At 32.6% G+C, this 12267-nt stretch overlaps 1 protein-coding gene across 1 annotated transcript; it reads left to right on the forward strand.

Annotated features, from left to right (window-relative positions):
* Positions 1-844: 844 nt before the first annotated feature.
* Positions 845-4516, forward strand: LOC133203718 (uncharacterized). Its single transcript, XM_061339487.1, has 6 exons — positions 845-1082; positions 1291-1337; positions 2074-2184; positions 3440-3623; positions 4066-4112; positions 4450-4516. The coding sequence occupies exons 1-6, from the start codon at positions 851-853 to the stop codon at positions 4507-4509; spliced, it is 681 nt and encodes a 226-aa protein (XP_061195471.1). The 5' UTR covers positions 845-850; the 3' UTR covers positions 4510-4516.
* Positions 4517-12267: the final 7751 nt, after the last annotated feature.

Here is a 12267-nt window from a genome sequence, read left to right on the forward strand (position 1 = left end):
GCACTTTAGAAACTCTCAGACGCCCTTTCTGATATTGAACTTGAGATACTGAAATTGTCAAAATGAACTAAGATGAAGGTTAAAGAGCACCTATAGTACTCAAAATATAGAATTCTCAGCACAGACTGACCTCATATAAGCACACATATCACTAACCTCAATTAAAGGTCATTAAATTGTTATGATGTGCTTTTATGCTGATGATGAATTATTATATAACTAAAAACCTAAAAGGAGAAAAAAAGTTTTTTAAAAAAAAAAAATACAGAAGTGCTGCTTTCACTCGGATCTACTTATCTGAATATTTTACTGACTGATATATTTACTGAATTGTACTGGAGATCTTTGAAAAAAGTTTGAATTCTAAAATAATATTTCTCTTTCTATTTTGTTTGATTAACGAGTCTATAACAATACGATAAGTTGTATTATTTTGTTTTCCTATTTTTTGACATGTTCCTATGATGTTATGGCCGTGTCTTATCGTAGGAGAAGATTATGACGTATCTTATCTCATGTTGTGCCAGTATTTCAACAGAATTTGGTCACCTACAGGTATGTACATATGTTATATACAGTATGATGAACATAATATTTACGTTTTTGAGAATATAACAAATCTCACTTATAAGATTGCTTTATAATTATTTGGATTTCCATACTGTAAACTGTTATAAAAATCCCATCCCCTTGTGTACTTCACAAGATAATTATACGTAAGTGTGAAATACGAGCATGCTATATAGGGTTATTTCAGCACCATGCACAGTATCTATACTTAAATTGAAAAGCAAATTACAAATTTTCAAAAAACCTTTCATTTTTCATTATTTATTTAAGCAGCGCAACCATGAAGACAGTGGTATATTTCTTTGCTTTATCTATATCGGTGGCGTTTTGTGAAATCAGTAAGCGTGATTTACTAGAAATCCTCGGGATTATTCATAAAGACCCAGGTTTTCCTACGCTTCCGATGGATACTCAGCTTACCATTGTTGAGTTGGTTGCAGCAGCTGAAAATGGGGTCCTTGTGCCCTATGTAGATGGAAAAGGATTTCTAAACGTTTTGAAGGCTTTGAATGGTGAGTTTTATTTTGTTGTTGACAGTCGTTTGGATGTCTGAGGTATACAAGGACTATCTAATATTAGTTCTAATGATAGGTAATAATATAATCTTATTGTACTTTACATTTACTCTCTTCTTTTGATATATGATATTTTGTTGATTTTATTGATTTATTGATTTTATTAATTTATTGATTTTATTGATTTATTGAACACATGTAACAGTTGGAACATCCATTCAACAGAAAAGCCTCGAAACGTATCTTTTAATGGTAAGATTGGTTAATTTAGACAACAAAAACTCACAAGAAGGCTAAAATTGTATATTCAAATTATATAAAGGACAAGATAGGTTAAGATCCATTTTGGCTCCTGCTTTTGGGTGTCTTTTAGAATGATGCAACAGTTTATCAATAAAAGCCTGTTGTCACCCCTGCCACAAAATGATCATTGGTTCTAAGTTACGGGATACACAGAAGTCAAGGAAGGTCAGGATATATGTCAATTTCCGAATTTTCTCATTTTTATGGAAATTTTCATCGATTTTACGGCACATTTCGTTTCAGAAAACATAGAGCACAAGCTTGCCTATCTACCAAATTTATACATTTCATACACTAGTATCAGAGGCATCTTTTATATAAAAATCTCAGATAGGCAAGCTTGTGCTCTATGTTTCCTGAAGTGAAAAGTATCTTAAATTTCACAAAATTCCAACAGAATTAAGGAAATTCGGGAAAATGTCCTACTTCTGCACTTTTTTGTGGCCTCCGTATAAGCTTTGAATCAAAATTAGTGCTGGTTTTAAACAAGCATCATTTTAAGTTCTTAACTGCAAACTATTAAAATTTTAACTGTGTTCTGATTTTTGCATCAAATAAGGGGCCATATTCGGCCGTTACCATACCTTGTCCTTTAATTTATTCGCATCAATTAAGATAATTCAGTCTTTGGTTAAACCGCTGGCCATTATGCTACAGTATAAATAAAATGTTTCACTTTACAAAGCATATGAATATGGAGTACAGTAAAACAACCACACCATCTACGACTACAACAACAACGACAACCACAACAACTACAACAACACCTAAACCACAAGTTGTTGGAGTAGGCAGTGTAAGTATTTATAGGTATCTATATTCCTTAAGAACAGGTTGTAGGAGTAGGTAAAGAGGGTATTTACGGTAATTTTATCCAACGTTTGCAAGAATATACAGTGTATTTACAGAGTTATTTCAAAACTCCTAAACAACAAGTTGTAGAAGTAGGCAGTCTAAGTATTTACTGTAATTTTACAACATCTTTTTCAAAGTTTGTAGAAGAGGTTAATAAATGTATTTACAGCAATTGTACAACTCCATAAAAACTTATTATAGGAAAAGGCAGTGTGAGTATTTACAATTCCTAAGCCACGGGCTGTAGGCATACAGTGTAAATATTTACAACTCATTTTTCAAAATATGTAGGAGAAGGCATTAAACATATTTACAGCAATTGTGCAATTGTGAAAGAATTAGGCAGTGTAAGTATTTACACTAATTTTACAGCTCATCATTCAAAGTTTGTAGTAAAACGCAGTGCAAGTACTAACAGTTATTTTAGAACTCCTTATCTTAAGTTTGTCGGAATAGGATGTGTACGTATTTACACTAATTTGCAACCCCTTATCCAATTCTATACAATAAGGTAGTGTGATTGACAACTACATCCCAAAATTTCGTGGTAGTTGTCAGTATAAGTATTTACAGTATAATTTTACAACCCCTTATCCAAAGTTTTTAGGAAAAGGGCAATTTAAGTCACAAGACAATACGAGAAGTCACTGAAGTAACAGTTAATGTATGCAACTTCCAACACACTCTCTGGAACAGTGTTAAAAGTTAGCTGTTAGTGTCTGTGACTAAAGTAACAATGTCAAAGTCACAATTAAGCTGTTGAATTAAAAATTTAATATGTTACTTTTAAAATGTTTAAACAACTGCGAAGCAAGGGGATGTGAAACACAAGCTATTATAGTAGTAAGCATGAATATTAATATAAAAAGCACATTTTGAACACATTTGAGTCGGCAATTCACCCCATATATGGCAGAATTGAAAAAAAGACAGTTAAAATACTTAATTATAAGTTAATTTGAATGATAATTGTAAGTATGTTTGATTCTATATAGTTACCCCATATTATAGTACATGTGCTACTTCCTATATATCCTTGGAGTTTTCAGTATTATAATTCTGTCAAAATGGTGGGAAAATCATAATTTTCAGTTCAAATTTATTAAAATGCTCAGGAAAACATATTCCATGAGAGGTTCATAAAACAGATAATCTTTGTTAGGGGATAATTATTACTGGTATATGATCTTCTTCAGGGCCCGCTTGGTAAAAGGGACACTGATAACTACCTTCAACATTCCATACTGAACAGCCCAGCATTCCAGCACCTACCAGAGGACAAGAAACAGATTATCCACCGAGTGTTGGATTCCGTCAGTAATCATCATCTAACACAAACCATATTCCTACAACAAGGCATAGACTTCATCCATACACTAAGTAAGAATAAGATCTAAGGAAAAAATATCAGAAGGTCTGATAAACGATATGTACCTTTGCTTTTTTTAATGAAATACTGTAAAATATAAAGTAAAGGTAAAATATAATTTTATTGAATGTTTACCTCATCATCCTTTGGATATCAGTCAATGGTATTTTTATCATATTCCCCACTCTGTGTTCCAACGCCTTTTGATAATATGTAAACAAATAATTACTTTTACGTTTTAAAAATGCAAGTTCAGTTAAAATCATATTTAATGTAACAATAATAATCAGTGAAATAAATTTAATTACTTTAAGGAGATATATTTGCTTTATTTCAATACATATTGTCTATTTCTTAGCGTTGTATGATTTTAAATTGTTATTCGGCATACTGTAACCCAAAGTGGAAAAGGAAAAAAAAAATGTTTATTAAAGGAACTTCATTTTTCCACAGGGCTACCAGCTGATCTTGCTCATAAACTCACTTTACTCATTATGCATGTAAGTAACATTTGTATTGACAGGGAAAAATATAAAGGTTTCAGTCAGCAATTATTAAAACTTCTTTCAAATATGACTAAAATTGAATTGAATGAAAATGCTTTTTTCTTTCATGCAAAACTTTAAGAAACAAAATTGGAGGATAGGAAAAGTGCCCGATCACTAGGAATACGCTATGATTGGTTCAAACACATTCCTTGTTTTCTTTTATCATCCTCTGTGAAGATTTCAAAATTTGTTTGTGTGTGTATGTTGAAGGTTATTATTATAGGGTCAATCCCCATAAATCCATCAAAAAGATAGTGATCTCATGAACCCGATTTGATTTGTATTGCAGGAACTTATGCTTGAGGGACATGGCACAAAATTTGAACACAAGGGCGACGACGATAAGTAATGATGTATTTAAAAAAATAAAATTAAAATTTAGAATGGTGAAGATAGTAAACTTTCTATTGCAATATGTCGATATTAGAAATGTTCTTTATAAGGATAATTATCGGAGTTTCATTTTATAAGTCATTTTTTAGAAGTCATTTAAGATATATTATGATGTTGAATATGGTAAAGTTAAAATGTTTTACTGCTACAAATTACACATTTTGGAATGCTTGATGAGTATATATTTTTTTATCCATTTCAGGTAAATGATATAGCAGCGCATCATTATTTATTGTATAAATTAAAAGTTATGGTATATAGATTCCTGGTTTATCAATTTTTATGGGGGTTAATCTGACTGTTTAATATGACCCACGTACTAGAATAAAGAGGCTCTATTTTATTCCTTCCTACTAAGAGGTAGCAAGAAAAACATTTTCTTTTCCTTGTTTTTTTTAATTAAAGACACATAATTGAAATAACTAATAGCCCCGGAATCCAGTACCATGACACATCAGATGGTTTAATGAGATTTGTGAAGTAGTTTTCTTTGTTGGTTACTTAAATTTGTAGTAGTCCGCATTATTAGTATTGCTCATCTACCAAGCTGAAGAGAAGTTAACATTTTTTTGCCATCGTCAGTTTCTTAAAATAAAAAGCAAGTTTGCAAAAAGAATCCCGGTGAAATATGAAGATAACGAACATTACTCAAGCTCATTGGAACAATACAAAATTTGGAGCAGAGCAAACACGGATCTCTAAAAACATCAAGGATAGGATCAGTTGCCATGGAGGAGTGAGCATGAAAAACGTCAATCAACATTCGACGTAATGAAAGATTGTATTTTCTAACAAGGTTATTGTATCGACCATAGAATTTTCGAAATATTGACTTTATATGGGACTGTTAACTGTTAATATCCTTGTATCATCAACTGATTCGTCAATAGCTTACCTCGTTTTAGAAATCAACAAGTTGTATCATCAACTTATTCGTCAATAGCTTACCTCGTTTTAGAAATTGTTTAAGGAGATATATTGTACGTAGAGCATGCTCTTGCATATCGAATAAAATGTGAGACATAAGTTCCATATCCAGGTGATAATGGTATATTGCTACATAAGAAAGGTAAGTTGACGATAGAAAAGTTGAAGTCATCATGTTTTAATATCATGTTGTAAGGTTGCTATTGATGTCTTTTTCTAGAAAATATCCATATATGAAACAGATGTGCCAATCTCTGTAATGTCTTTTATTTCGAGTTCAAAGGGATATATACCGTTCACGGTAGCTCAGTCGGTAGAACGCTTGCTTCGTGATCGAGAGGTCGTGAGTTCTAATCTCGGCCGCGACTGACCTAAGTCGATAAAAAAATGGGTAGCAACTGTTTCTTCGCCATGCGCTCGGCACTTTGAAGTGAAAGTTGCGGGTCCTTCGGATGAGACCTTAAAAACCGAGGCCCCCTCTCACGGTAGGCGTTGGCAAGATAAAGATCCCTCACTGCTCAATGGCCCTGAGTGCCGAGTAGAGTTCAAAATTTGAAGCCCTTCACCGGTATATGGTGACGTCTCTATATGAATGAAAAATTCTCGAATGGGACGAAAAACAACATATAATCAATTAATCAAAGGGGTATATCGAATCAACGTAGGAATGAAAATATTTTCTTTATAAATTGAGGAAACGTCGTCGATATATCTAAATGTCGAATTGAAGGGCGCAGCAATAGACCTGAGGTTCTTCAGATTCTTGTCATTAGAAAGTTTCTGAATAAATTCTGCCTCATTTGAATACAAAAATAGGTTTGCTAATAACGGGGTGCAAATAGTACCTATGGGGAACACAACAGATTCTTGGAAGAATTTATCTTAAAAAAAAAAAAACAACAACAAACAAACAAACAAAACAAAAACAAACAAAGATCTTGTCATTAAGATATGCCAACATCTTTTACTATCAACTTCGGAGTACTTTTATTCACAATCAGATTGTTTTAAAACAAAATAATTTGCAAATGACTAATGACAAAACAAGGTATGTAAATTTTTTTTAAGTCCCATTTTTATTGAAACAGAAGATGCTTATTATGTCAAAAATCCTGAACTTTAATTCTCGTGTGGAATGGTTGTATAAAGCACTGAAAAGTCGTAAGTTTTGATGAATTTGATTTTGGAAAAAAAAATTAACACTGATTTCAAATTTTCTAAAAGTTCCTTGGTATATGCACATTTTGGAAATAAAAACAATGCTATTTAGGAAAAGCGTGAGGAAAAGATAAGATGCATTTTTGAATGAATGTTCTTTGTAGTACTTAGTTAAACTGTACTTAGTCAATTTTCGACGACGTATTATCAATTAACAATAGTTACTTCCATTCAATCCAACTTATACCCATAACTCCCTTTCTAAGAAGGAAATTCTTCTAAATCATATTTCAGTTTTGAATATTTTTAATTCCCCAGCAACCGAAATGAATTTGAATTACAATATTTATATTGGATTCCGAAACTTCATAAAAATCCTTACAAACAAAGATACATAGCAGGTTCCAGTAAATGTTCTACCAAGCCTCTTTCTTTACTCCTCACTAAAATATTAAAAGCAGTGAAGGGAAACTTCACGAGTACTGTGCAACAATATATTCGAGAAATGATGTAAATCAGATGTGGATACTTAAAAATTCTAAGGAACTTTTGGAAAATTTGAAATCACAATTTTTTACCAAAATCACTGACAGGTTTTTCTTTTAAAAATGGAACTCGTCAATTTACTTACCTTGTCATTGGTCATTTGCAAAATTATTTTGTTAAAAAAAAATTCTGATAGTACACACAGGTACTCTGAAGTTGATATTAAAAAGATGCTTGAGTATCTGATTGACAATATCCATGTGGTTTTTTGAGACCAAGTCTTTCAACAATCTGTTGGAATTCTAATTAGTACCAATTGCACCCCGTTGTTAGCAGACCTATTTTTGTATTCATATGAAGCAGAATTTATTAAAAATCGTATACATGAGAAAAAGAAATCTCTTGTTGTGGCCTTATGTATCGACTACGTATTATCAATTAACAATAGTTATTTCCATTCATATGTCGACACGATATATCCCAGTGAGCTTGAATGAGGATCCCACATAGTCTGACACATCTATTTCATATTTGGATATTTTACTAGAAAAAGACGTTAATTGTAATCTACCAATAAAGCTTTATGATAAACGTGATGACTTTAATTTTGCAATCGTCTACTTCCCTTACTTATACAGCAATATCCCTTATCACCTGCATATAGGGTGTATATCTTTTAGTTGATTCCATACACAAGAGCATGTTCTACTAATGAACAATTTCTAAAACGAGGTAAGTTATTGACAAAGAAGTTGATAAAATAAGAATATCAACAGTCTCGTTTAAAATCTATGGTCGATACAATATGACCTTGTCAGCAAATACTATCTATCATTAAGTCATATGCTGACTGACGTTTTTCATACTAATTGTTAGGCCATTATTTGTACACTGAATTGTCGACGGTTCCCGTATTTACCGATCATGACAAGGAGCACATGGCGAGTGTGACAGGTCGGAAGGGATGCTCACTCCTCCATGGCACCTGATCCCATTTCTGATGTGTTTGGAAGTCCGTGTTTGCTCTGCTCCCGATTTGTATTGTTTTTATGAACTTTGAGCTTAAATACTGTTCGTTATCTCCGTATTTCATTCCATTAATATGTCAACTTGATATATCCGACTGATATATCCTAAAGAGATTGAAATAAAGGATACCACAGATTCTGACACATCTGTATAATATTTGGATATTTTACTGGAGAGGGACGTTAATGGTAACTTGTAATAACCAAGCTTTATAATAAACGTAATGACTTAAACTTTTCAATCATCAACTTCCCTTAATTATCTAGCAATATACCCTTATCACCTGCATATGGGGTTTATGTCTCTCAGTTGATTCAAACGCAAGAGCATGCTCTACGTACGACCAATTTCTAAAACAGGGCAAGTTATCGATAAAAAAGTTGATGAAACAAGAATGTCAACAGTCTCGTTTAAAGCCATCATATGATGCATTTCGCAAGTTCTATGGTCGATATAATGACCTTGTCAGCATTAAGTCAAATGTTGATTGACCTTTTTCATACTATTTGCTGGGCCATTATTTACACACTGAATAGTCTACGGATTTTCTGTTTTTCCCGATCATGACAATGAGCACACGGTGGGTGTGACCGGGCGGCAGGGGATGCTCACTCCTCCATGGCACCTGGTCCCACCTTTGATGTTTTAGAGGTCCGTGTTTGCTCTGCTCCTGATTTGTATTGTTTGAATGGCCTTTGAGCTTGGTTACTGTTCGTTATCTCCATATTTCCTTAACACAAAAAATACCGAAATTATTGCAAGACAATGAGAAACATATAAATAAGAATAGATCTTCTTAGAAAACCGATCTTGGTTTAAGACATGTTTTTATTATCAAACTTTGAATAGAAAGAAATGTTCGGATAACAAAATCAATCAAGTTTAATTGTCATCTCCCTCGGGAGATGACATATTAAGTTTGAATTCGGAAGTGAAGTCCTAGTGTAAGCTGCCATTGATAAGCTGGTGGTCTGGCAAAGGACCTGATGATGACAACGATTTCTAAATATAGAGATGTAAACAAATTAACCAAAGTCTGTCTTATTATTAAACAAAATGGTCCATCTTAAAGTAAAACTACACAGGGTTCATTAAGGGTAATAGAGGTAGGATCACTTGGGTAGTGGTGGGTCTTCAAAATACACATAAACATTGTATCTAGGCTATTGCGTAAAACGATGGTCAGAATACACAAAACATGGCATATTGAATGTATAGGCCAAGGCGTGGATCCAAGATTTACTGACGAAAGAAAACAGTGAAAATATTTAAATAACAACTAACATTTAATGCATACATACAATGGCAAATACTTTACTTTTATGTGAACTTTAGTAAATCGATGATTACTGCCGTATATGGAAAAATAAAACAGAAATTATTAAAAAAAATAAATTTCGAAGAAAAGAAATTTTACCTAAAAGCACAGTTTAGGCAGAAGCATAAATGTCTCTGATTTAAGTAACTCAGTGCTGCAGGCCTTGGAATAAAGATCATAAAGAATCGTTATGAGTATTTTCTCGGATGTGTGCACTATTCTTTTTTATTTAACCCCCCCCCCCCCCCCCCCGAAGAAAAAAATTATGAAAAGATACAATTTTCTTTACCTGGCTCAGATTTTAAGAATTAATAAACAAAGCAACTGTTATCATTTATGCTATTCTAATTTGCGTTTTTTGTCAATGAGAAAAAGTATAAAAAAAAAAATCACTCCTCGTATTCTTATTATAAAATGTGTGTCTCATGGAACAGCCTATAAAATCGATGTTGGTAGATTGGGTTCTTTTCAGTGTGCAAATACTTAATTTTAAATGGTAACGTTTCAATTTTATTACCTTACTATGCATGATTTTTTTCCTAGGAGCGTATACATGTACTTACATGTATATTATACATAATATAGCGTTAGAACATGAATCTGCATGGGCAGCGAAGGTCATGATGCAGGAGTGTCTCAATTTTTCCCTGGATGTCCCAGTGGCTCGATGGCCAAGTCACTTCAGAGGATACGATTAAGGAAAATAAGGAAAGTTTTTGGAATTAATTGAGGTTCAGATTAATTTAAGTTGGCGCTTTAAAACTCTTTTGCTGCCGTAGTAGGCGGCTAAGAACTAAAGTCAAAAGGAAGGCTAAGTTTTTATCCATCTCCTTTCGGAATAATTGTTAAAGCTATATATGGCGTATCTGAGCTAAAAAAAAAAAATAAATAAAAATACGAGATTGAGTGTAGCTTAACATGATATATGTTATTTACGTTGAAATTACATTTTTCACCGATTTTGAACTTGAATAACCTCATCTTTCCATAGTTAGATTTATTTTTAAAAATTTTAACTTTGTCTGTTAATTAAATGCGGAATTGGTAAATAAATCGATTATTGTTTAAATTTCTAATATCTTTGAAATGTGATTGATTTAAATTACGTGATTTACAGGAAAGTCCTATTTTTATATAAAGTAATAAAACAAATAGAAAGATCTTTTTTAATTTAGGTAGTCTGAACTTATAAAAAAAATCGCCATATATGACTTTAAATAATTCTTACAAATATTTTTCAGTGGTTAGATTTTTTTATACAAAATATATTTAAAATGAATACAGCATATTTATAACAGGTAAAATAATACAGGCACGTAGCATCAGAAGGGTCGCCCCCTTCCACTTTTTCCCCCAAACATTGAAAAGGCGCAATCTTGCCCTCTCTTCCACCTTTTGTTGCAGTATGGTACGTCAAATCATCTCATGGGAATGTATTATAATATAAAATATGTTTGTTGGAAAAGTTGTATTCCCTCCTTCCATGAAATGAAATTGTTGTGTTTGGATAGCCCCTTTTGTCCCCTGTCAAAGATAGTTCAGATAATTCGTCAATTTTTTTTTTCTGTCCTCCACCCCACCCCCACCCCCAATTTTTCAAAAACGATACTACTGCCTGTAATGGCTGAGAAAATAATGTAACATTCCACTGTTTATTCTGTGACATTAATGAAGCCAAAGAGATGACATTTCAGGCTTTTTGGAAAGCCAAACTTGTAGCCCAATTAAATTTTAAAACTGAAAGCTGAGCGAAAACAAATCAATGGAAATATTGATCGAGGCAGGATCATGCCACGGAGGAGTAAGCATTCTCTGTCGACCAGTCACACCCGCTGTGAGCCCTTTGTCTAGATCGGGTATAAAGAGTAATCTGTAGGAAATCAAAACAAAACTATTGGCCTTACAATTTGTTTAAAAATGTCAGTCAGCAATTGACAAAACGACAGGTTGTATTTGCAAAGAAAGTCATTGTAAGATTATAGAATTTACGGAATGTTGGCTTTAGCCAAGATTATTTGAAACACTTTTATCATCAACTTATTTGTCAGTAGCCAGTCTATGTAGGATATTGATCGCACGCAGAACATGCTAATGCATTCTGCATATTGAATCAACTGGGACAGATATCAACATATACGTGTGATACTGATATATTGCTACATAAATAAGGAAAGGTGACGATAGAAAATTTGAAGTCGTCGAAGTTGTCATAGAGTGTACTTACTATGCCATCAATGCCTTTTTAAAGTAAAAGATCCAAATATGCAACAGAGATGTCGCACTTTGTGATGTCTTTTATAATTCAATTTCAGTGGTATATACCGATTCAACGTGTGAATTAAAATTTATATTGTAAATTGATACAACAGATATCGAAATGTTGAAGTGAAGGCCACAGCAAAAGATGAAAACCATTTTCAAATAAATGTAAATTAGGAAGTAATTTGCAAAATTACATTTTGATTTTTTTTTTTTTTTTTTTTTGGTGAAAAATAGGGCCCAGAACGTACTACTAAGGCCAAAATGTAATTATGCAAATAACTTTCTGATTTACCTTTATTTGAATTTTTTTTCCTCTTTTAGAAAAATAATTTAGAAAGATATTTTTATGTAAACAATTTTAACTGAATCATTCGTTTTGCAAGATTTTACAATTAACTAAATTTTGGTCTTAGTCGTTCTGTTGCAAAACGGGCCCAGGTCTTCAAAGATAAATATTTCAATGAGGAATTCCAGTATATTTTCAATATCAATTTCAGAGTACTTGTGCGTACGTTTAGGTAGAATCACAACGAT

This window comes from Saccostrea echinata, unplaced genomic scaffold, assembly GCF_033153115.1.
Source record: "Saccostrea echinata isolate AGI-Se365-2 ecotype Australia unplaced genomic scaffold, CSIRO_AGI_Sech_v1 ptg000051l, whole genome shotgun sequence".
In the NCBI taxonomy this organism is placed as follows: domain Eukaryota; kingdom Metazoa; phylum Mollusca; class Bivalvia; order Ostreida; family Ostreidae; genus Saccostrea; species Saccostrea echinata.